Consider the following 27,245-nt stretch of genomic DNA (forward strand, 5'->3'; position numbering starts at 1 on the left):
TAAAAATGTGCTGAAAAAAATTCTGCACTCGAAAATGTGTTGCAGCGTCTATGGCGCGTTTGTTGCGTGTAGTGCAGCCCATTCATATGTTGCAAAAAAAAAGAAACACGTTTGCAATAAAACTGGGTGAACACATTGATGAGCGGACCCCTGATCATTGTGAGAGTCACATCGGAGAAAAGTTAGTGAAAGTAAATACTGCAGTCAGTAAGCATGTCAGGATGGGGATGTTCCATGGATCGTCAGGATGGGGATGTTCCATGGATCGTCAGGATGGGGATGTTCCATGGATCTGCACGCTGCATGGCATTGTGCAGAGTGACAGCCCCGCCCCTCCTCCTCTAGTAGTAGACAGCCCCGCCCCTCCCCTCCTCCTCCTATCACACCTCGCTGTGAATGAAGTCCGGCTGCAGAGAGGTTGAAGCTCGCAGACCCAGAGCTCGTCTCTCCGCTCCTCCTGTCTCCTCCCTCCCATGTGTCCTGTACGGAGAGCCAACACACAGCGGACCTCTGAGAGCCTGGACTCCTCATCCGGACTGCGCACTGACATGACCCCCGGAGAGCTGGAGGTGAGTGCCCTGCTAGGAGTCCGTGTGCCGGGCACTGATGGAAGCGGGTGGCGGGCTTAGAGTACATCTAACTACAGACACTGACTTCTGCTAGTAGATATACATTGAGGACAAGGACGGCACAACTTCAGGAGAGACATCAGTGACTGCTAGAAGTTCAAGAAGTCCGCCGGGCATGCAGATCACTGATATCACATACAGTATATACTAGGGAGAGGGGGTCCCCTCATGTCTTGTATCATTGGCATGTGATGGGGATGACATTGTGTAAGATGTGATAGGTAGGTAGGTACCCTCATGTTGTGCATCATTGCCATGTGATGGGGATGACCATGGGTAAGATGTGATAGGTAGGTACCCTCATGTCGTGTATCATTGCTATGTGATAAAGGACAGCAGTGGTAGGTACCCTCATGTCGTGTATCATTGCCATGTGATGGGGATGACATTGTGTAAGATGTGATAGGTAGGTACCCTCATGTTGTGTATCATTGCCATGTGATGGGGATGACCATGGGTAAGATGTGATAGGTAGGTACCCTCATGTCTTGTATCATTACCATGTGATGGGGATGACCATGGGTAAGATGTGATAGGTAGGTACCCTCATGTCGTGTATCATTGCTATGTGATAAAGGACAGCAGTGGTAGGTACCCTCATGTCGTGTATCATTGCCATGTGATGGGGATGACATTGTGTAAGATGTGATAGGTAGGTAGGTACCCTCATGTTGTGTATCATTGCCATGTGATGGGGATGACCATGGGTAAGATGTGATAGGTAGGTACCCTCATGTCGTGTATCATTGCTATGTGATAAAGGACAGCAGTGGTAGGTACCCTCATGTCGTGTATCATTGCCATGTGATGGGGATGACATTGTGTAAGATGTGATAGGTAGGTAGGTACCCTCATGTTGTGTATCATTGCCATGTGATGGGGATGACCATGGGTAAGATGTGATAGGTAGGTACCCTCATGTCGTGTATCATTGCTATGTGATAAAGGACAGCAGTGGTAGGTACCCTCATGTCGTGTATCATTGCCATGTGATGGGGATGACATTGTGTAAGATGTGATAGGTAGGTAGGTACCCTCATGTTGTGCATCATTGCCATGTGATGGGGATGACCATGGGTAAGATGTGATAGGTAGGTACCCTCATGTCGTGTATCATTGCCATGTGATGGGGATGACCATGGGTAAGATGTGATAGGTAGGTCCCCTCATGTCTTGTATCATTGCCATGTGATGGGGATGACATTGTGTAAGATGTGATAGGTAGGTACCCTCATGTCGTGTATCATTGGCATGTGATAGGGATGACCATGTGTAAGATGTGATAGATAGGTACCCTCATTTTTTGTATCATTGCCATGTGATAAAGGACAGCAGTGGTAGGTACCCTCATGTCTTGTATCATTGACATGTGATGGGGATGACATTGTGTAAGATGTAATAGGTAGGTACCCTCATGTCGTGCATCATTGGCATGTGATGGGGATGACATTGTGTAAGATGTAATAGGTAGGTACCCTCATGTTGTGCATCATTGGCATGTGATGGGGATGACCGTGTGTAAGATGTAATAGGTAGGTACCCTCATGTCCTATATCATTGCCATGTGATAAAGGACAGCAGTGGTAGGCACCCTCATGTCTTGTATCATTGGCATGTGATGGGGATGACATTGTGTAAGATGTAATAGGTAGGTACCCTCATGTCGTGCATCATTGGCATGTGATGGGGATGACAATGTGTAAGATGTAATAGTTAGGTACCCTCATGTCGTGTATCGCTGGCATGTGATGGGGATGACCGTGTGTAAGATGTAATAGGTAGGTACCCTCATGTCTTGTATCATTGCCATGTGATAAAGGACAGCAGTGGTAGGTACCCTCATGTCTTGCAGTCTTGGCATGTGATAGGGATGACCATGTGTAAGATGTAATCGGTAGGTACCCCGATGTCCTGTGGCATTGGTAAGTGATAAAGGAGGCAGTTGTAGGTACCCTAAACTGGCATGTGAGAAGAATGGCAGTGGTAGGTACCCCAAAGTCTTGTGGCATTGGCATGTGAGAAGGATGGAAGTGTTAGGTACCCTGAACTGGTATTGGCATGTGATAAGGATGGCAGTGGTAGATACCCCATATTCCTGTGGCATTGGTATGTGATGAGGATAACCATGTGTTTGTTGGCAGTAGTAGGTACCCTGAAGTCTTTTAGCATTGGCATGTACTCATGATCACCATGTGTATAATGTCATTGGTAGGTATCCTGATGTCTTGTGGAATTACTATGTGATAGGGATGACATTGGTAGGTATCCCAGTGCCTGGTAGCATGCTGGGAGCCTTGCCATGTGATCTAGATGGCAAAGGTAGGTAGACTAATGTCTTGATAGCATTGCTTTGTGGTAAGGGTGGAAATGTTAGGTACGCTATTGTCTCAAAGCATTACCATGTATTATGGATAGCAGTGGTAGGTACCCCAATGTCTTTAGCTTTAGCATGTGGTCAGGATAGCCATGTGTTTGTTGGCAATGGTAGGTACCCTGAAGTCTTGTAGCATTGCCACATGATAAAGGTGGCAGTGGTTGGTACCCCAACTTCTAGTAGCACTGGCATGTGATGAGGATGACCATGTGTTTGGTGGCAGGGCACCCTGAAGTCTTTTAGCTTCATCATGTGGTAACGATATTGGAGGTAGATACCCTAAAATCTTGTAGCATTGGCATGTGATAAGCATGTGGCAGTGATTGGTACCCCAATGTCTGGTAGCTTTACAGTATGATAAAGATGATCATCAGCATGATGGTAGTGGTAGGTACCCTAAAGGCTTGTAGCATTGGCACGTGCCAGAGATGACTGTGTATCACAGCACTGGTAGGCACCCTAAAGTCTTGTAGCATTGGCACGTGATAAGGATATGGCAGTGGTTGGTACCCCGATGCCTGGTAGCTTTACAGTATGATAAAGATGATCATCAGCATAACGGTAGTGGTAGGTACCCTAAAGGCTTGTAGCATTGGCACGTGATAAGGATATGGCAGTGGTTGGTACCCCGATGTCTGGTAGCTTTATAGTATGATAAAGATGATCATTGGCATAATGGTAGTGGTAGGTACCCTAAAGTCTTGTAACATTTTCATGTGATAAGGATGGCAGTGGTAAGTACCCTAGTGTCTGGTGGCATTGCTATGTGTCAAGGATAGCACCAGTTGGTACTCTAACGTCATGTAGCTTTGCCATGTGATAAGGGTGGTCATGTATATAATGGCAGCGGTAGGGACCCTAAAGTCATGTAAAACTGCCATGTGACAAATGTGGTTATGTATGATGGCAGTGGTAGGTAATCTAAAGTCTCTTAGCTTTGCCCCGTGATAAAGGTGGTTTATGCATGATAGCAATGGTAGGGACCCTAAAGTCCTGTAGCTTTGCCCCGTGATAAAGGTGGTTTATGTATGATGGCAGTGGTAGGTAATCTAAAGTCCTGTAGCTTTGCCCTGTGATTAGGATCCTTTAAGATGAACACTTTTAGTTGCAAGAGCCCACCATTGTTCAGTGCACACCAGAACAGTTTGCAATGATTCCAGTTGAATTCTGGTTTGATTCCATCCCACTTGAATGACAAAATGCAGCTCAATGCACCCAAAACTCAGCATGCAAGACTTCCTCACAACACAATAGAGTAAACAAGTTCTAATAAAACAATGTAGCTTGATTTGGAAGTCAAATTACAGCACATTGCATGTTGATGAGTCTGGAGAGGGCTCTGGGTGACAGTCCCTGCACTGCAAACCCTGAACCATGGCTGGCTTTGTAATTGTTATGGTAACAGCGATGCGATTTAGGATTGTCCATTGCTGTGTGCTTCCAGTATTGGGAGGAGCGACATTTGAATGAGAACTGCTGTATGTTCAGCCTGAGTGCTTATTATTGTTCCCAGGCTCAGCTTTCCAGTACTGTGTGCCTCTCTCCGCTCCTAGAGAGCATAGTCCCTGCCTAACACTGCCATCCTGGGTTTCTAAAATCCGCCAGCTCCATACTAGTGCCAGCCTTTGTTCCAGACTTTTGAACCTAGTTTGGTTTTATATTAAAAAACACTGTTCTTCAAAGCACCCTTATTTCACAGTGATTATAATAGGGAGTGATAACTTGCAGCAATATATTGATTTAGTACATAAGACGAATAGTGGTGTGCACTACCCATGATTATTTAGTATATAGTCAGGGCAGAGAAAGATGATTGCTGATTGAATGTTGGGGGTTACTTGGATTACTGTCCTTTTACACATTGATCACTGCCTTAATAAAGAAATGTCTCATTATGTGACACACAGAGCCAGGATACAAGTAATCGCTGATAAACTTGCATGAGCTTTAAAAAGTGTAAGCTCTTGTGAACAGTCAGCCTACCTGTCATTTCATTTTATGCATTATTGTGACAGGTTTTTGTTTATTCTTTGCAGTTTGCAAGATTGTGCCTTTTGTTCTTTCAACAATATATAATAGTTACTCTGTAAGAAAGTCATTTGTCAATATTTAGTGAGGTAAGCGTTAATGGAATGTGCAGACCCAAGTGTGCTGGAGCTCATTGTTAAGTCATTTCTTAGACACGGGTTTGGATACATCTAATACGTCTTACACGTGCTGCATATTCAGCTGTCATGTTGTGTTAGGCTAAAAGCGTGTTCCCACCATGGGCTTAGGCTCGGAGGAGTGGCTCCCACACAACTGCACAGACTATGCTGGCTATGGGATGCAGTCCTCATGGCTTTGTCTGAGAAATGCAAACTATATGCCAGGGTTTGGTGATCATCTGTACTAGTATGCTACTGCTGTATGCACATTATAGGAAGGGAATAAAGATGAGAATTATGTGAAAAGGAAAGGTCCTGCTGCATCACTTTCAATGTTCTCAATCAAGCTGGAAGCTTACATGTGGTCTCCTATTTTAGGGATGGCATGGTGGCATTAGTCTTGGTCCACAAGCCTTGGCTACAATGCATGCTCAAAATACCAGCTTTATATATGACTGACTGTCATATGTGTATGGTTAGTACTTATAGAAGCATTCTTGTAAGTGTATCAGTGGCTTGGTGGTTAGCACTTATGGGGTCTTTGGTGCAAATATTGGCCAGGGCACCATCTGTATGGAGTTTACATGGTATTCCTGTGCTTTCTTTGGCTTACTTCCTACACCCCAAAGACATGCTGGTAGGTTAATATTCTTTATAAATTAGCTTTTGTATGCGCGTACAACATGGTTGTGCACATGCGTTTTCATATTCTTCACGCCAGTCTCAAGCCTGAGCAATTTGGGAGGATTAAGGAATGACCTACCTTGCAAAAAAAATGGCAAGAAGGTGCTTTGGAAAAGTCCTTCAAGCATATCAGCCATGGTGCCATGACAAGAGTTTACCCAGAGAATTTCTGAGAGTCTTATGATATACCAGGGTTTCTCCACCAGGGTTCCATTGAACCCTAGGGTTCCTCCAGAGGTTGCTAGGGATTCCTTAAGCAGTGAGCAATTTCTGCCTCTCAGATAAGTTCCCATTGACACCATTAATCTTTTTAAGCTATCTGTAAGGGAGTGATTCTTCCCAATGACTACAAATGTGAGGAGCATTCTTCTCACTGACCATCACACTAATGTGCTGTAAGCTGTAAATATAATAATTTTTTTGGATTCAGGGAACCCTTGCTAATAACTTCAAGGGTTTCTCCATGTTAAAAGGGTTGAGACAGGCTCGTCTTATACAGTTGAACTGACTGTATATAAGTGTACCCATAAAGGAGCTGCTGCATGATGGTTTTTGACACCTATAGCAAACCAGTCAGTTTCCAACTGCCATTTATAAACTTTAGGTTTAAAAATGAGCCAATGAGTCTGGTTCGTTATTACGGGCAATAAGAACAGACAAAGCACAGTTTTTATGCATCATTTCCAAGATCCATCTGATTTATAGCCACCAGGAAAATATTGAATGTCTGTTGGCATGTTACAAAGCCCTGTCCAAATGTATGTCTGTTGCTTCTCTGAAGCTACTGTAGTCAGCCTTGGCCAACTAACCTTGGGCAAAAAGCTGATCTCTTGTGTTGGATTTTCTCTATTATTCTGCCATGGCAAAGTCAGTGAATATATATGCATTCTTGGTCAATCTGTGCTTGCAGGTTTAACCCACCATTGTTCCGAAGGACAGTCATTCCATGTTTAATAGACGACCTGTCATGTCTATGTGCAGAGATGCACTATTGAGATTATTTGTGCCGTACATTCTGTACCACACCGCAGTCTAAAAACAAAACTGGAGCAACCAATAGCACAAGTCAGCTCAAGTTCTCCTACATATCAAATTAAGCTTTCTTCTCACCACCAGAGAATGTTATGATTTTATTTTCCTACCTTAAAGACTTACATTAATATGATGTGGGTGGCTGATTTCCCCCCCTTGTACAGGTTTGATATGTTCTGTTTGAAGGTTGCTGACAACCTTTCAGAAGATGCCTTGAAGTCACATACTCGTGCACATTCCTCCTCCGCTGCAATGGTTATAAATCCTGACTCACATACATTCTTCTATGTTACTGGGAAGGTGAAATGTTCTTTTTCTGTCATGGAATGAGATCACCTGAATATACAGTACAGACCTTTACTAGTCCATTCACTAGCTTCAGAAGAACTTCTCTTGACAGCCTGGGGGAAAGTTGCACTTCTGTAGCATGCAGGGATTTGCCTTGTAGGTGGAAAGTGCACTGGAAAAAAATGGTGATGTGTGAAATCTTTAAAAATGACCGGCATTGCATTTGTTCCTGTGAGATAAGACGTTGATGAATTCTCTTTATGCTCTTTCCAAAGATCTGCAAAACACTGCCTGCTTCAGACAGCTGTGTGTGGTGTCAGTTATAAAGGAGGAATGACACATTTGATTAGTTAAGCATACATTTGCAATTTGAAGGAACCCCCAGCACTTCCTGTTTGTACAGCTTGCCATGTGTCATTAAATCCCATCTAAACCTCTGTGGTTGTGATTGGCATCCCATGGCTTTCTGTTTATTGGAAGCTTACAAGTGCCAGAATGCCCTGCTGGCTACGTATTTCACTTGTTTGAGCTGTATCATTGGAGGGATTGGTTTTAGAGTAGTAGTTCAGCCATCAACAGGTGTAATACATGTTGACGCAGGTCCGTTTTTTATTGTGGAGGAAGTCTTTGAGGGGTAGTTGAAAAGAGCATACTGTTACTTTGAAGTTAAAACATCAAAAAATTGCCCCTGGAGCTTGGTTTATATTATGTGGTAAATGTGATTTTAACAGGATTGGGGGCACTTTCAACCTTTTTACCCTAGAGAGCATTGGTTTCCAAACTGCGGCACTTTACTGCCTTTATCTGGCACTATAGGATTTATTCCTTCCACTGACACCAACAATAGGCCACTATTTGACCCCCCACACCCCTGACACCAACGATGGGGCACTATTCCCCGTAGTGACACCAGCAATGTGGCACTGTTTATTCCCACTGGGCAGATTCTGGCTTTGCCTACTAAAGGACAGTAAACTGGCACTTTAGAAATTTTGGAGACCCCCTGCCCTAGGTGAACCCTAGAGGAACTTTTCAAATTTTTATCTCTCTGGGAATTGGGTAGCATACATTGGTGATGAGTGGAAAGAATTCCCCCCCTTACTTTGATGCCCAGAATGTCACACTTACAGACTGCTAAAAAAAATTATTAGTATCAGGCAGCTGGCTTTTCCAAGTGGTGTTGACCCCAGAACTAACCAAGCACCATCAAATGGGAGATCAATTAGCTACAGCTCAAGGAACCCCCTAGCAATACTTTGAGGAACCTTAGAGTACCACAGAACTCTGATGGAGGCTGACCTCTTATAAGGTAGAGGAGCTAGCTTCACATTGGGGAGTGGGCTATGCATGGTAATGGTAAATCCCAGAAGCCAGGTAGCCAATACTCCTTAAAAATTATGACTGCTACCTACATTTTTGAAGTCTTCTCAAGTTCTCTGACACTGGCTCCTGTAATGGACATCCTAGATAATGAATTCCACATTAATTTGTCCACCCGTGTTAAGCCATATAAACATGCCTGTAAGACGGGACACCGCTTATACCTGATATGTGATTAGAAATGATTGATCCGAAATGACAAATGCCTTCCTGTGGTTATCACATGACTGCTTTGTAGCAAGTTGGAGTGTTTAATTTTAAGTATGTGTTCTTTCATTTCGTTTTTGACAAACCACTGTTTAGCTACACTACAAAAACTAAACCCGTTCTAGTAACCAATCTATTTATTCAACCTTTAATTTCGTCATGGCATGGGAAGGTGTCTTCTGTTTGCTAAGGTAACCCAGATATCACTGGAAAATGAGACCGTTTCCTGTCATCACCCTTTTGTTTGTGTGTCCTACCATTAGTACTCTATTGTGGTCTTGTGCTTTTGTGTTGAGCATTCTATCATAAGATATTTTGTTCTTAATAGCTGATATTTATCCCTCTGAACCTCCTCTGATCGGGCATCCTGAGCTTGATGAAAAAAATCTGGTTGCCTAATGACTGCACTCACATGCTTGTACTGTCATGTGTTCAGCCAGATCATTTGTAGATTCAGTGGCCTTTTAGCTGGCTTGAGAAGACTTCTTGAGGTGTGAATCGCATAGTTACCTTATTAAACACCAACGTTTTAGCCATTTGTAAATCTGGTGATCCAGTGGTCTATACATACTTATCTAGATGGCTGCAGCATCGATCCGATGCTGCAGCTGTCCCCCGCCAGCTCTAAGACCAAGAACCGAGTGATCAGTTGACTGCTGATTGCTCAGTTCTCAGTCATCAGTGAGCAGAAATTGGTGACTGTCAGTCACCAGCTCTCTGCTCTTCCCCCTTCAGCGCTCACTGGAGCGCTGGGCTGTGAAGAGAGCAGGACGTTGAGAGGCTGAGCCAGCTGCCAGTCAGGCAGATGGGTGGATCCCAACATTATTGTTGGATTCCTGGGCACAGCTTGGACCAGCTCTGTGACGACAGCCAACAGTGGGCTTTACCGCTGTTGGTTGAATCTGGGTGACAGGAGTGTAGAAATTAGTTCACTCCTGTGCGTCACAGGAGAAGTATGGGCAAAAGTGCTCTGGCCATACTTCTTCTCCTTTCACGTCAAGGTATTAAACCGTTAACTTTTTTTTTTTTTTTTTTTTTTAATTTGACACATTGAGCATAATAAAATAAAGACTTTCTGGTAAACTATTTGGTAAAATGATTACTTCAGCACTTGCTATTTACGGCTTTTGCTGCTCACTTCTGCTCTTGCGGGTTCTGCTTCCCAGAACTTCTGGTCTTAAAAGTGGATAGCACAGTCTCCAGCCAGTCTGTTAACTTGGAAGAGGGGAGTTCCTTGGTATCCTAGGCTATGGGATTGATGCACACAGAGTAAGGAAACACAGCTCTGGACCCTATATGCAAGGGTAGCTCGATAGGAAGCTGCAAGTGAAAGCAGTCAACCTGAAACAGGAAACCTGTGGCAATGGTCATGGTATCAGCTTAAACAGGAACAGAGGCAAAGATTAAAAGATAAAGAAGTTGCATACTTAGAAAGTAATTACATTGGCTGCTGAAATTGCTTAAAAGATTGAGGATTTACTATCACTTGAATACCATTGCTTTCCGTAATTTGGCTGGCTTATTTGGTTTTAGGGTAATGTAATTTTTTTTATTGAAAAGCACCTTGTCTTAATTAGAAAATGTGGTCAGGTTTCCCACTATTTAAAATAGCTCCTTCTGGCATGTAGACTGTTACATGAGCACTTTGAGGTACTGACAGTACCATGTTTAACAGTTGTAAATCACTCAGCTGACCTTTGTAATGACAGTTAGGAAAAGAGTCTTCTGGAGGATGTGTCTAAACCTTTTCTTTCTTTGTGTGCTGGTTTACAATTACATGAGTTATATAAATTAATGAAGTAGGGATGTGTGCTTAGGGGTAGTAAATTTTCGAGTTACACGTGTTTCCTGCCAAACTTTCTGACTCTGCTGCTATTTGCCTGGCAGAGTTTAAAACTTGGCTCGAAATTTGGTGTTCCATATTGCAGCCTATGGTTTTCATGGAGTCGTGCTGAGATCAGTAATCCATCTTTCAACACATGCAGGTGTATAATGTGCATACCTCCTTTATCACATGCAAAAGATTTGTTTTCTTGTTATGATCCTGATGTTTTCATGTTGACATGTGTAGAGTGGATCATATGACTGTCATAGATGGAGGTGTCAGGGGGTAAGAAACAGGCTGTTCTACTGATATGTGGTCTACCATGGATCTCTCTAAAGCAGCTGAACTAGTTTTACAAGACTGTCAAGGCAGCAAAAGATAATTTGAAAAAAGTCACACATATATATTACATAAATACCACATCAGGGAAAGTACAAAGCATGGCATAGAAACAATAACAAAATACAACAAATAGATCAGTATAGTGTTGTATACCAGAAGCTTATTTTTGTTCTGTTTTTCAGAAGATTGATATCAAAATAATAAACTTTATTCCAGTCATTCTCCTTTTTTAATGATTTTGTTTTGAAATAAGCCCCTTTAAAACAGTGGCCATTGTAATGTTTGTGTTGAACTCGCAAAATTAATTTTAAGTTAATTTGAAAAATCTGGGCATTTATTCTTAGTGGCCTCATCGGCACTGGCGTAGAAAAGGGCTATTTAGGAATGTATCTTTCTTTAAAGGAAGTATAGCATTATAAATATATTTTCTTTACTGGTTTACCACTTGCAGCCAATAGATGTCTCACTCAAGGCTATTCTACTCCACAACTCCTCTTCACTAAGCTTGCTTAACTATGATATGAATAGACAAAATGAATCCCCTATGTTGTGAATATATTCTCACATTGTCCAATCAGAAAATGCAAAGTGACCTCTGATTGGCGCTGGTGCCAAGAAGTCATCCCCATGTATTCAGAATTCAGTAGGGCAGCATGGGACCTAGTGGAGATCACCGAATTAGTGGTGCCTACTACGGTGATTTCCAGCCTCTAGAGCAGGGGTCTCCAACTATGGCCCTCCAGGTGTTGAGGAACTGCAAGTCCAATGAGGCCTTGCAAGACTGACAGCCACAGGCAAGACTCCCAGAGGCAGTGGCATGGTGGGACTTGTAGTACTTCAGCAGCTGGAGAGCCATAGTTTGGAGACTCCTGCTCTAGAGGGATCCCACAGGCATGGTATATGCATAGTTACACTGGTCCAAGCTGGTCCAATATCCATACCTGGAATTCTTCTTCTTTAAATGTCACATACCCTGCTGAATGCACCAAAGAAAAGACACACTTTCTATTTGGAGATACAGTAATGGGCATTCTCATTGGAAAGCCTAGCACACTTTGTAAGCAAAGTCATAAGCATCCTATATTAAACATGGTTTGTAAAATAGTTTTAGATTAATAATAAAAGGCATATTATAAAAGATCAGTTTACAAACTTGTAAGCAATAAAAATGATCAAAAACTATTCTTGTTTATTTTTATGATCACAATCTAAATTGGACAGTAGAATTGTTATTTCGACTTTAATCTTACAAATTTTTTATTTATTACAAGTACTTTAGTGCTGTTAATTTTATGCAGCACTTTACATATATACATATTTTACATTCACATCAGTCCCTAACCCTCAAGGGGCGTTCAATCCAAGGTCTCTAACTCAGTCATACATACACATACTAGGGCCAATTTTGACTGGATTCAATTAAGCTACCAGCATGTCTTTGGAGTGTGGGAGGAAACCAGAGTACCCGGAGGAAACCCACACAGGCACATGGAGAACATGCAAACTCCAGGGAGGTGGTGCTGTGGTTGTGGTTCATGCTCTGCCATTTCCAGTACTTTGAATCCTATTGACTGCTAATGGGCATTACAGACAGTTCAGACTTTTATAAAGGAGCGCCAGTGTTGGCAGCCATTTTGTGGTTTAAATAAGAATTTCATAATCTTTGGGACGGACGTCAATCAGGATAAGTAAGTTTCTAGGTTTGCAATGTATAGTATAATTTAACTACATTTTAGGTTTCCATCGTAAGACAAGTAGTTTGCTCCCAATGGTCTGAACCAATTTGCAGACCATCTTTTCCCCAGGAGCTGGACAGCACTTAGGCTCCATGTACAATAGTGCTTTTTTAAGCTCCTAGAAGCTGGTATCTGCATTTTTTTTCTGCTCCTAGAAGTTAAATAGTGTTATATGTGTCCATGCAGCATTTTTAAAGCTTCAGCATTTAGGAGCAGAAAAAAATAGTTTTTGTAGATTTCTTGGGAGCATTTTTCTGGCAGAAATATATGCTAAGGGCCAGTTCACACTACATGCATTTCAGTGTGCTTTTTTTCTGCATCCAAAATGCACAGAAAGTAGGTTATATGGTTGTCAATGTCATAATTCACATCAGTGCTTGCAGTTCCGGATGCAAAAAAGTAGAACAGGCTGCATTTTTTCTGCACAAAACTGTACTGGAATGCGGTAAAACGCACTGGAATGCACATGTCCCTATTTAAATTGAAGAAAAAGAGAGGTAAAAAAAACACACTGGAACGTGTCACAAATGCACTGAAGGCACCAAAAACGCTCATGCAGAAACGCATTTGGGACACATCTGAACTGCGTTTCTATAATGTGAACCGACCCTAAATGTTCCTGAATGCACCTAAAAGCTTTTTTTCTACCTTTTTTTGTTTTTTCCTATATGTACTGTAAAAACACCAACGCTCCTAAACGCGACTAAAATTTTACACTATTACCAGCATTTTTTTTCCAGCGTTTTTTGAGATTACAAAAAAAAGCTAGTGTGCATGGAACCTTAATGGTACTAGTTCCCAGTTTATTTATGGACTACTTTTCTGTGAGTATTGGCTCAATTCACAAAAAAAAAGAAATGACTACATTAGCAAAAGGTACACTCAACTATCACCCAAAATCCCAGTCTCCAACCAAATGTTCATAGACCAGGTTTCCCTCTAATGGTCTTTTGATGTGGCTGTTCCACTAAACATTAAAGAGGACCAGACCCGAAAATACACACTTTACACAAACCAATAAGGTAAATGTCATCATTCACAAATCAAGCTGATGTATGAGCATGCTATAAGAAAAAAAAATCCAATCACCTTCCAACTGTCATTTCCCCAGCTAGGGTTTGAAAATTGAACAATGGTGCTAGATGGTTGCTGTGGAACCACAAAACAGTTTTTCTTGACTTGCACTTCTCAGACATCAACACCATTATTCTTCTGAATAAAAAAAAAAAACACATTGCATTTTGTTAAAAAATGGTCCTAAGTTTCCTTATATTACCTCAAGCCTAGATAGTCTAGATCACATGGTTCATGTTACAAGGAATATTTTGCAATGAAATAAGATCAGCAAGAAAAACACTGTTCAGCACTACTAAACCGGAAGCAGAGCCTGCATATATAATGACAAATTATACAAAGAAACTGTTTTTATTAACATGTTAGAATTTATTTTTTTGAGCTGACCTCTTTCATATGTATTTCTAAAAATGCTACAGTTTTTTAAGATGACATTTAATTTACATAATTTCATTGATTTGTTTAGGATTACTGTTATACAGAAGATTTTTGAGTGATTTGATTCATAAATAGTATTGCTTACAGCTAGTAGTCATGTTTTGAAAGTGACAGAGTTTTGGACTTCTATTATAAATTAAAGAAGTAAATTACTGAATTGAGGTTGAGAAATTAGTTTTACACAATGACTAATTATACCTATGTTGATTTTTTTTTTTTTCCCCTACAGGAGTGAAGATGTCAGTCAGCATACATGAGAATCGTAAATCCAGAGCCAGTACTGGCTCTATGAACATCTATCTGTTCCATAAATCTTCATATGCTGACAATGTACTCACTCACCTCAACCTATTACGACAGCAATGCCTCTTTACAGATGTCCTCTTACTGGCGGGAAACAGGTCTTTCCCTTGCCACCGTGCTGTCCTGGCTGCTTGCAGTCGCTATTTTGAAGCCATGTTCAGTGGTGGTCTTAAAGAAAGCCAAGCCAATGAGGTAAACTTCCACAGTGCTATTCACCCAGAAGTTCTAGAGCTTCTATTGGATTATGCTTATTCGTCCAGAGTCATCATCAATGAAGAAAATGCTGAATCTCTTTTGGAAGCAGGAGATATGTTGGAGTTTGAGGACATCAGAGATGCTTGTGCGGAATTCTTGGAGAAAAACCTTCATCCTACCAACTGCTTAGGCATGCTTCTCCTCTCTGATGCTCACCAGTGCACTAAGCTCTATGAACTGTCTTGGAGAATGTGCCTTACCAACTTCCAAACCATCTGCAAAACTGAAGACTTTCTCCAACTACCCAAAGAACTGGTGGTACAGCTCTTATGCCATGAGGAACTGGAAACTGAAGATGAAAGAATGGTATATGAATCTGCAATGAACTGGATTAACTACGATCTCAATAAGCGGCATTGTTACCTTCCAGAGCTGCTCCAAACTGTTCGATTGGCTCTTCTGCCTGCCATATATCTCATGGAGAATGTGGCAATGGAGGAGCTTATCATTAAACAGAAAAAAAGCAAAGAACTAGTAGAAGAAGCTATTCGGTGTAAATTAAAAATATTACAAAATGATGGCGTGGTGACCAGCATGTGTGCTAAGCCTCGTAAAACTGGACATGCTCTGTTTCTTCTGGGAGGACAGACTTTTATGTGTGATAAATTATACCTTGTTGACCAGAAGGCAAAGGAGATCATACCCAAGGCAGATATCCCAAGCCCCCGCAAAGAATTCAGTGCATGCGCAATCGGTTGCAAAGTGTATATCACTGGAGGCAGGGGTTCTGAAAATGGTGTCTCCAAAGATGTTTGGGTTTATGACACTCTACATGAGGAGTGGTCAAAGGCTGCTCCAATGCTTGTTGCACGGTTCGGCCATGGCTCTGCTGAACTAAAACACTGTTTGTATGTAGTAGGGGGACACACTGCAGCCACAGGCTGTCTTCCTGCCTCTCCATCTGTGTCCTTAAAACAAGTGGAGCAGTATGACCCAGCAACCAACAAGTGGACAATGGTTGCTCCTCTTCGAGAAGGTGTCAGCAATGCAGCTGTGGTCAGTGCAAAACTCAAACTGTTTGCATTTGGTGGAACCAGCGTTAGCCATGACAAGTTGCCCAAGGTTCAGTGCTATGATCCTTCAGAAAACAGATGGACTGTACCAGCTACTTGCCCACAGCCCTGGCGCTACACCGCAGCAGCTGTTTTGGGAACCCAGATCTTCATCATGGGTGGAGATACAGAGTTCTCAGCCTGTTCAGCTTATAAATTCAACAGTGAAACTTATCAGTGGACTAAAGCTGGAGATGTTACAGCCAAGAGAATGAGCTGTCATGCAGTAGCATCTGGCAATAAACTGTTTGTAGTTGGAGGGTATTTTGGAATTCAGAGGTGCAAAACATTGGACTGTTATGATCCAACAATTGATGCGTGGAACAGCATAACTACAGTTCCATATTCTCTTATCCCCACGGCATTTGTCAGCACGTGGAAACATCTGCCGTCCTAAAGCACTGCGCACTGGCATGGTAAGTTTCAGTTTAGGAACGTGTCTTTATGCCAGCAAGTACACTTTTTTTTGTTGAGGTTTGCTTTTTGTGTGCAGCGAAGAAGCCACAATGTATGCTAGTCTGTAGATTTCTCTTCACTATCACTTCCTTGTGTGAAGGGAGGAGCCCATAATTCATCCCAGCATGTAGATTCCCTTTCACTGTCATATAACAGTCTAATATGCAACTTTGCAACTGTTTTTTTTTTTTTTCCTTTTTTTTTTTTTTCGTTCTGCTGGGGCTGCTGACATCACATCCATGATGGCGGCACCCAGCAGCAGTCTCAGGGCTTTTGTATGCCTACACAAAGTAGGCTTTCACAAGTAAATATTCATAAATGTTTAATGCGCATAATATCGTCTGGGGAAAAATGTTAAAATGAATGGCCTGGTGATAGGGTCTCATTAAATCTGCCTCAGACACTGGAACTGGACGACCCTCTTATGTAGTTTGTGTCATAATTTTGTTTATAGTGAGACAAACTACAGACGTGTTTAGACTATGTAAACCTGCAGAACAAGTGTGCACTCTCCACATACTATAATGAAAGGTGTCTCATGCAAACACCTGTATGGTACATACTTGTATTTATGTCATGTGCACTATGTCTCCAGGGCTGTTTGCAACAATACAAAAGTTTGGGAGAGTCAACAAATTGGCACTTCGGTCCTTTTATAAACTTCAGATATTAGGCTTTCCCTTGTGATACTTCCAGAGAAAAGAATATATCTCCATCTATTTTTTTTTTTCCAGAGCTGATAATTCTTACTGTACATTAAAGGCTGCCATAGATTTTACATTGATCATACAAGGTTTTACAGCATGTCTCATACCTTCTCCCCTAGACAGATATTAGAAAGTGTCTGCTGGAGACCCATAGACATACTTCCAATCTTCCTGAAAAAGATGGACAATGTACAATCTTTTAGATTTACCGCCAACTATGTTGTGCAAGGGCCTACCTGAATAAAGCATTAAACCTATATTTAATATATATATTATATTTGTTGGTCCGCACTAGAATCGGATCACATGGGTATTCACACGTATGCGATCCGATTCTTCATAACGCACCGCATTTGCGGACCGCGTTCGGGGTGTTGTTAACATACACACCCACAGTGGTTCACATGAACGGGCTGCAATTCTGATGCGGTGTGGAATTTGCATTAAAAATGCTGCGAATTCTGCACCGCATCAGTGTGAACCAGGGCTTAGACAGCTGGATCTTATGATGTATGGGCATCTAACAAGTCACTCATGCTGGCATTTTTTTTAGGGTGGTGATTCAAGCTTTAGAATGAGCCAAAAGACAGCTTTTTCCATTACGTACCTGCTGCAGCTTGGGATAGGATGGTGGCCTTGCACTTTGGGATTCTAAGAGAACCAGCTGATGTATCACAGAATGTTAGATTTATTTAGACTCTTGTGTAATCATCACATATGTTGATTTCACTAGATAAGCTCTGCATAAGCGCTTGTTTGCACTATAGTTGCTTAAAGTGAGCTTTCATCCTCCCCAACCACTTCTACTTCACTTCATTCCCAGCTTTTTTTTTTTTTTTCTTCTTTAGGGGAACCCTTCTCTACACTTCCTTCAGGGGAACCCTCTCTGCACTTTCTGGATTCTTGCTTAGAGAGGATGACACATTCTGTTTCCCCTACAGTCTCCTGAGATGCTCGCATCACACATCTCAGGAGGTGTCAGGGTAATCTACAATGCATGAGCCACTGCAGGCAATCAGTATTGACTCTCTCTTCTTAGTCCTTGTAGCTGAGTCCCTGATGAAGTCATCCCAAGGCCAGCTGCATGAACCCAGAAGAGACACCCAGCTCTGCTCTGGGAAAGCTGACTCCATGATGCTTGAGAAAAAGATAGTAGTGTGGGTCCTGATTTGCAGATTAGAAAATTCAGAGTGAGGTCCAAATCCTTCTGTGTTCTGCATCATTGATTCAAAATATTGTAGCAAGAGGGTCAAGGTGAAGGCCCTTGCTTCTTTCATCACAGGTTTCCTTTAGGACAGAAAGACAAACTAGCAGAAACATCAGGTTGCATTGCAGGGCTCTCCTCCTCGCAGCTCACTGTCTCTAACTGGGGGGGATGTTACAATGTGACATACCATATCTTTCATTCTTTCATGCTCTGTTGTTTTATTAAACAACTTGTTATCACAAATATGCGAAGCGTTTCAACCAGCCACACATTTCCGATCCCTTGTAGATAGTGTCAACAAAAGGAGACTTCTCAATCTCTTGGCATCAGTAGTGGTTATCTGTTGTCCCCTGTGTTCTGGATAAGTCTTCTTTTCTGTTACTCATTTCTCTGGCACATGCCTGCCCTCTGTACAGAGGAATGTGCGCTGCTGAGCTGGGAAACTTTGTTTGCTCTGGTTTCACCTCTAGGGACAGGTGTGGTCTCATACTTGTTCTCTTAGTATGAGGTCCAGGAATGCTGACCTGTCGTCCCAGTTCAGTCACTGCTTAGTAACTGTTCTCTGAAACTGTATATCTGGAGCAGAGCTGGTAACGTCATTAATGCCCGCCAGTCACTTCAGTGTTGATAGTTGTGTCTATTAATCTAAAGTGTTTGGCATAGGGTTAACATATCCAGATCTCAAGATCTAGCGATTATGTATACCAGGATGGTAAATGATTATACAATAACTTCCTCTGTATTGGTCCAACCATTATACCTGAGTCAACAGTCCAAACACTCGATTTAACCATGTGTAAGGGGAAATCTGTCAAAATACTCAACCGAGGGTTGGCAGACCAATTATGACCCCTTGGTTGCAGAAGCTTATTATACGATCTTAAATAGTCATAGAAGTATGTAATGAAACCTATCCAGCCACCCTATTACATATGGTTTATCCACAAAAGTCTCTTGAAGAGCCTAATACCATTAGTCCATACAAAAACAGATCTTGCATCTTAACTAAAATTGCTTTGCTGGATCTGGTGCCCAAATACCTGGATTGTGCAGGAGACAATAGGAATATGCCCATTCCATGATTTGGTAGATTGGGTTGCTGTTCAGTTTTTATCTACATTCACTTGACAGTTCTTAACAGATAAATCATGAGTTGCAGGAAAGAGAATTGATGTTGATGGGGGAAATCCTCCTGCAGCAATAATCGCATGTAAAATCGGATAGACTGATTGTACCCAAGTTAATTGATCAATCAACTTGGATACACTCAACCTGCCCATATATGGTTCGAATACAGGAACCGTTCGAGATTCGAACCGTCTATGGCTGAATTAAGATCAGTAAATGAATTATGTGATTGTATATCTAAGTAATGGTGACATTGGGTAGCTGTCGTGTCACACAGCTAGATCAGAAGTAATATTTCCTTTCTGTCACTGGCTGATCCATTCTGAATCACAGTAGAGAAATGAATAGCTTTCCACGGCTGTTCAGTACTGTTCCAGGCATGCACTGGCAGGGATATGTCAGAGCTGGCAAATTGCAATCCTGGAGCCAGACACTACAAGTTTTCCAGAACGTCGATTTTGCAGGGCCTGTGCCATCTACTTTCTGTACTCCGTGAATGATGTAGGTTATATAAGGAGAGAGGGAGGGGACAGCTAGACACTCTTGTTCAGACAATTCAACATTTCTGCCCAAGTGTATCAAGCTTGGGGAGTCACACCCTAGAAGTAGGAAATTAACACAATATATGTTTTATTGTTTGCCAAAGGGCTGGGTAAAGGGAAAGAGAGCACACAAAATAGAGGAACACCTAATTATGCTCTTAAGCTTCTTCAACCTGAACCGTTATATTCTTTCCCTCTTTGCAGCATATATATTTATTATGTTCTAACTTTCCTTTCAACTATAGGTCATCATTGTGAAAAGCTTCAAGTTTTTTTAGACACGTGGCTGCCTTCTATGCCAAAAATGTACCCTTTTGGATAGCATTGTTCCATGGTGGTACAGGAGGCAACTGCATAATTCATGTTGTTCATTTGCTATATAGTGTTGACAATGACCTGATCAGCCACTGGATAGTCATTAAGACAATTTGGGGGGGGGGGTTACTAAAACGTGTGCATTCGGAATCTGGTGCAGCTGTGCATGGTAGTCAGTCAGCTTCAGTTTGTTCAATTAAGCTTTGGCAATAAATTCTGAAAGCTGATTGGTTTCTATGCAGAACTGCACCATATTTTGCACTCTCCAGTTTTAGTAAATAACATCCTCTGTTTCAGAATGCTGCATATGTTCAGTGCTGGGTAATAATTATATACATTTTCCTAGAAGACGTGATATTCATTGTCTGATTGCTTGTCGGCACTCTCAAAATATGGCAAACATCCTTGGGTAATTTTTCATGAAGTCAATTGTTGAATTTTTTTTGCTGATTAAAGTAAGACCATGGCTGAGGTTTATCTGCTGAGCAGAAAAACATGCACACTTTTGCAAAGCATCCTGATTGGGTCCCATGTACACACCTTCTTTGCATTAACACCTTTGCAGATTTTTGATCATTTGTAGTTTTTGGTTCCTTGTTGCAATGCTGTAATAGCACAGTTATTCTGTAACCTTTTCGTATGTTTCCTGAATGTGTCCAGCATTTCACAGCTTTGTCTGGCAGATATGCAGCCTCCCAATTGTCATGCCAAGCAGCCAAGTCTGCCGGTATATTGGCAGCCGTAGATGAGTAAGTCTATCAGAAGATGGGGTAATATTAAATCTGTGTAATGACAGATGGCTAATCTCAATTAGTATCTTCTAATACAATTATGTCTTCATTATGTGGGATCACTTTAATGTATATAGTAGAATTAAGCATCTGCCTTATTGCAGAAAACTAAGATAACCGTTGTATTTTTTTTTTTTTTCTTTGCAGGACCTCAGCTGTGAAGATTCTAAGCCAGCTTTTACATGAAGATGACTTAAAAGACTTAAAAGAAGTTTGGCTTGACACTTGTACAGAACCATTTTACAGCTGGGACTCTGGCTGCAGAAGGGTTATTGTCTTTCTGGACAAAGAGGGTAGAAATGGCATTCTACAATTATCAGTATTATCCCGATTATTCACCAGAAGCTAAAAACCCTTCTTTTTCTGGCTTTGCATTTGAGAACACTGGGATGATTTAATAAGAAGGACATAGCTGGAATCCATCTGGACTGAAGACTTTATCATAACAATCTGAGGTGGCTGGAAATGTCAGCACCAGCTGCGGGGGAAGCTAGGGGCTCAACGCAGCAAAGACGTCAAGTCTTATAGAGTTCTAACAGCCAGTTGCTTAACTTTAGACTGCACAATGGGCAGTGTCATCGGCATCTTCTAATCTCTCAGTTTAATGCATTCTCTATGTTAACATTGCGAAAGCCACAACTGTAATTTAGCCAGAAGTTAAAAAAAAAACAAAAAAACTGTGAACAAACATGGGATGTCTTACTCCCCACAATCCATTGCCATTTCAACTGCCTATTTATATATGACTTTCTTCTTACATTCCCAGTTGTGTCTATTTATTGACCTGTGCTGTGTGCATGCTGATACAATGCTTGTAGTTGTATTGACATGTGAAAGGCCTGGCTGAATATATATTTAGAGCTTGCAACAATATTTCTTCAATGCAGTGTATTTGGCTACCTACTTGCAGCATTGCAAACTGTCTGTGATTACTCTCACTGTGATGTACAGTTGTGTCCAAAATTATTCAACCCCCACTGAAATTGAGTGTTTTGGCCAGTTTGACATTGCTTTTGATCATTCAGTCATCTTGCTTACATTTACATTAAAGAGGCACTTGTAGGTCAGACAAATATAACATAACAGTTATAATGAAATAACCACAAATGTCTTTTCTGTGCTCACAGCATTATCAGTTTTATTCAACCCCCAAGTGACATTCAATCTTAGTACTTAGTACAGCATCCTTTTACAGTTATAACAGCTTTTAAACGTGAAGCATAGCTTGACACAAGTGTCTTGCAGCGATCTACGGGTATCTTCGCCCATTCTTCATGGGCAAAGGCCTCCAGTTCAGTCACATTCTTAGGCTTGCGCACTGCAACTGCTTTCTTTAAGTCCCACCAGAGGTTCTCAATCGGATTTAAGTCTGGTGACTGCGATGGCCACTCCAAAATGTTCCAGCCTTTCCTCTGCAACCATGCTCTAGTGGACTTGGAGGTATGCTTGGGATCATTGTCCTGTTGAAAGGTCCAACGTCTCCCAAGCCTCAGGTGTGTGACGGACTGCATCACGTTTCCATCCAATATCTCCTGGTACTGAAGAGAATTCATGGTACCTTGCACACGCTGAAGCTTCCCTGTACCTGCAGAAGCAAAACAGCCCCAAAGCATGATTGACCCTCCACCATGCTTCACAGTAGGCAAGGTGTTCTTTTCATCATAGGCCTTGTTCTTCCTCCTCCAAACATAGCGTTGATCCATGGGCCCAAACAGTTCTAATTTTGTTTCATCAGTCCACAGAACACTATCCCACAACTTTTGTGGTTTGTCCACATGGCTTTTGGCATACTGCAGTCGACTCTTCTTATTCTTTGGAGACAGCAAGGGGGTACGCCTGGGAGTTCTGGCACGGAGGCCTTCATTACGCAGTGTGCGTCTTATTGTCTGGGCTGAAACTTCTGTACCCACATCTGACAAATCTTTTCTCAGTTCCTCAGCAGTCACACGGGGACTTCTCTCCACTCTACGCTTCAGGTAGCGCACAGCAGTCGAAGTCAGCATCTTCTTTCTGCCACGACCAGGTAGCGTTTCAACAGTGCCCTTTGCCTTGAATTTGCGAATGATGCTTCCTAAGGTGTCTCTTGGTATGTTTAACATCTTTGCAATCTTCTTATAGCCATTGCCCTTCCTGTGAAGAGAAATCACCTCTTCTCTTGTCTTCCTGGACCATTCTCTTGCCTTCACCATGTTTGTAACCACACCAGTAAATGTCTAGAAGGAGCTGAGTATCACAGTCATTTTAAAGCTGCCTAATTGGTGCTTATTATGCTTGATTGCTGCTCGGTGACATCCACAGGTGTTTTCAATACCTGATGGAAAGCACCTGTATGAACCTCTGTTCTTCAGAGTGGTAGTCTTTAAGGGGTTGAATAATTGTGGCAATGAAGAAACCACATAAGAACCATTTACTACTGTATTACATAAACAATTGATGTCATTTTAGTTGCATTTGGGTAGTTACAACGTCCTTGTAGGATTTGATTCTGAATACAATTCCAAATGTACACTATAGTCCCTAAACCCCTTTACAGCATTGGGGGTTGAATAATTTTGGACACAACTGTAGATGTCTGTGACAGCGAAATGCACTAAGTAGAAGACAGTACTCATCATGAACAGACTTTCTTGGCCTTTTTGTAGCTTGGTGTGACAACAAGAACAAATTGATATCTGTAGGGCTAGAAATGACATTATGTAGGTATATATCTTCTGGATCCTAACAAAAGACCTAATCATTTGATCGCATTAGGGCATACCTACATGGCCATTTCTAGCAATATGGCATAAATTCTGGCACATTGGGAGCAGGGGTGGGCTGAAAACTCATGGGGCCCCTGGGCAATAGGGGATCATGGGGCCCCTGTGTCCTCGCCCACACTCAAACCACACCCACAAAAGCCTATAAAAGGTACCAGGGGCATCTCATGGGGCCCCCTACTGACCCCGGGCCCTCGGGCAGTGCCCGAGAGCCCGAATGGTCAGTTTGTCCCTGATTGGGAGTCCATTGGTGTTGCATATAGCCACCTAAAGAGGTCAATGGTTGCACAGGTCTATACGTATGCATATGGGTGTACAACTCCCAAAGGCTGTATGCAGCACCTCCTACACTATTTATGGCCGGATATGGCTGTTTACATGAGTCCTTTAAAGTGTTTTAAGTTTTGGATAGAGTAGGGAAGGTATAAAGCCTGCACTGGAGATGCAATGGGGAAAAAGGAGGAAATCTCAAAGGGAGGGGATGTCCCATCTTAGACAGTTGTCTCTGGATCATTTGTCCCACTTGGATGATTTATCCGGTGACCACTTCTCAGCTTTAACCCTTCCCCAGTCTATTCAAAACTAAAAAGTTTTAATTTACATACACTTTAGAGACAAAACTTTAACATGTGAATTGTTTCGAGATGTGACATGGATGTAGGACGTCACATCATGCGACATCGTTGGGGCTTCTTGATAAGCCATGGGGTTTGTTTTTCTATGTATTATAGCACACTGTGCAGTACAACTTAAGTGTTTTGTGTATTATCTGTTCTATCAAGTGAATGGTCTCTAAACTATATTTCACTGTGTTGGTTTATTAACACAACCATGAATGTGTTTCATTATTAACAGAACCCCTTCAAGAACTGAAACTGTTCATTGAGCATGCAGCAAAAAAAAAACTCCAACCCTAGCTTATTATTGCAGACCTTGAAAACATATTTTAGTCTGCCCTTCTTGCCTTATGTAATGTAAATATTCTGAGAACTGACACGATCTGTGTGGAGTGACTTTTCAGTGTTTGGTTTCCGTAACTGAAATATGCGATGCCTGGCTGGGCCTCTCCCTCACAGCTATATTCAATGCGACTATTCACAGTCAGCCTTCTAGATCCCTAACAAGCCATGTGTCACAGCTGCTGCCACTGATTCTCACTCTCCAGGCACAAACGCTGCTCGGCTGCGTGATGAAGGACTCCTGACAATGATTATTAGTAGGGATTAGGTGACGAGAGAGCAGACTCTACACAAATGTATTGTAGAGCACCTTTAGTAAAAGCCACTAAAGGCAAGATGTCAGGACCCAATGCATTTATTTATTATGAATGTGGCCCTACCTGTAGCACTCGGTATATTTGTTAATGAAGCCTGTCTGTGGAGAACAGGTCCTTACTATTGGAATTGTACAACATATACCTAGAAAGGGAACAACTAATGGGTGAAAATGTGGGTCTAGTGTGATCAGCTCTGCATTTGAAGGATGGGCAAGTTTATTTTCTGACCCTATTTTAAAGTGTATATATAACTAAAAGGTTTATTTTGGATAGAATAGGCAGTTTATAGACTGATTTTTTTTTTTTTTTTTTTGCGCGAGGAAAAGTTAGGGAACAGGTAACTCTAATGGAAGATTTCCATTCTTTACCAGATCCTTCAACAACTCTAACATTTTGGATGTCCCACTTTCTGCCTATAACAAGGTGAATATCAGGAATTTAGACCAAAATAAAAATCTGCCAGTGGTTCTTACTCCTCACCACTCTAACTAAAACTGGAAAAAAAGCTAGAGATACATTTTAGGGGCTCATTCACATGGGCACCGAGGCCCGTACAGCATACAAAGAGCCGTGTTTATGTACCAGGAAAGCACAGACGTTCCATACAGCAGCAGCCTGATACAAATCAGTCTGCGTGAGGGCCATGCATTCATTCCAGTATGGACATAAATGCTTGGATGTGCTGGAAGAGCTGTACATCCATGGTGCCTATTAGCCTGTTGTTAATGTTTAGGAGACTACTGGCCATGGTTTTACGTTCTACCTTTGCCTCCTGAGTACATAAACACAGCTCTTGTGCATGCTGTACTGGTCACTGCAGCTGTGTGAATGAGTCCTTGAAAGATAAGTTCACCTTTTGAAAAAAATAATAAATTGCAAGTAAAACAAATGTGCATTTATTATTTTTTTTTTCCTAAGGAAATTGCAAAGCGCTGCACCCGTAATCAGCAAATCGCGGGTGCAATACCAGGATCCTGCAGGCTCTCAAGATGGCATTCTGCCCATACCTCCTGTACAGACAGGCAATTATGATAGCAGCAAGATCAGTGAACTACGAGAGGGCTTACCATCACCCTTGTAGTTCATTGAGAACTACAAGCCGTCAGCTCAATGGATGATGGTACTTGTAGTCTATTCATTCACAGGAATGACATGGCTGTGTGGGTGGAGCCCTGCATGGCCACGCTTTTTTCAAAAAGGGACAATGGATGTGGGGAGAAGATCCCCTACCCACTGTGACATTGAGGGGGGATTGAAGGAACTGGCAGCAGGAGCTGAAACATGTTACATGTTCCACCTAAACATGGGTGGAACATGTAACACGTTACATAAGGTGAACTTATCCTTTAAAATCTGCTTTTGCAGATGCAGCAAAATTGAACTAACCTTATGAATGCTTTTGGCATCCAGAGTTCACACATAGATGAGTTTATTCATAAAGGCAGTGAAAAAAAAAATTTATTCAATAGCAACCCGTCAGAAACAATCTAAAGCATTCTGGTGACCATTCACTCAATTATGATTGGTTATTCTGGTTTTGTGCATTGACTAAAATGGTTTTATTCGGGCTCATTCATTAAGGCTAGTATCAGTAATGAAAAGTTATTTTTAATACTCAAAAAGAAAAACAAATTTAACCACCTTCGTACTTGTGTTCTGCTGCTGTATGCCCTTCCCCGAGCTCCAGACTGGTTCGTAAAGAAATGTCAGTTGCCTCCTATAAACTCAAGTTGCAATGCTGCAAAGGTAAAAATACATCTGTAAGGGAATCGGTGTAAAGGTCAGGATGAGCAGGAAGGAGAGCAGTGGCCTTTTCAGTGGAAGCTGCCTGTGTAATCAGACCTGCTCTTTATTTACACACTGGGTAAAAGAAGAAGCCAGGCAGGTCACTTTCTCAGGCCACCCGCTCAGCAGGCCCTGCACCCTTGGACTCTCTTGTCTTTAAAACTGTTTGCACATAGTGTCCCATGTCCAGTGTTAACCTGTTCTTACCTGGAAGTTAACAAAAAACCATATCTGGTTATTTTTTGCAGCTTGTTCTGTACTTGGTGTTGTCCTTTTGTAAAACTAATGTACAGTGTCTGCTTGTTGAATTGGTAATGGCATCATCCAAAACTATTTATTTATTTATGGTAACTTTGCGGTTTTGCCAAAGCCATTTGTTTTGTATGTCAATGACAGACGAACATTTTTTTTTTTCTATCTACTTGTTTCTCTGTTTTTGTTGTCCTTGTTGCATTTCTCTTTTTCTCAAGTGAATTTGTGGTAAGAAAATAAAGTTGCACTGTTTGAATTTTT

General features: G+C 41.8%; 1 protein-coding gene across 1 annotated transcript; it reads left to right on the forward strand.

The window, feature by feature from the left end:
* The first annotated feature begins 376 nt into the window (after positions 1 to 376).
* On the forward strand, positions 377 to 27,245 carry ENC1 (ectodermal-neural cortex 1). Its single transcript, XM_089686170.1, has 3 exons — positions 377 to 569; positions 14,386 to 16,182; positions 21,060 to 27,245. Exon 2 carries the CDS (start codon positions 14,394 to 14,396, stop codon positions 16,161 to 16,163), a length of 1,770 nt encoding a protein of 589 aa, XP_089542296.1. The 5' UTR covers positions 377 to 569; positions 14,386 to 14,393; the 3' UTR covers positions 16,164 to 16,182; positions 21,060 to 27,245.

This window comes from Staurois parvus, unplaced genomic scaffold (genome assembly GCF_062004578.1).
Source record: "Staurois parvus isolate SC_StPar_1 unplaced genomic scaffold, SC_StPar_1.0 ptg000392l, whole genome shotgun sequence".
In the NCBI taxonomy this organism is placed as follows: domain Eukaryota; kingdom Metazoa; phylum Chordata; class Amphibia; order Anura; family Ranidae; genus Staurois; species Staurois parvus.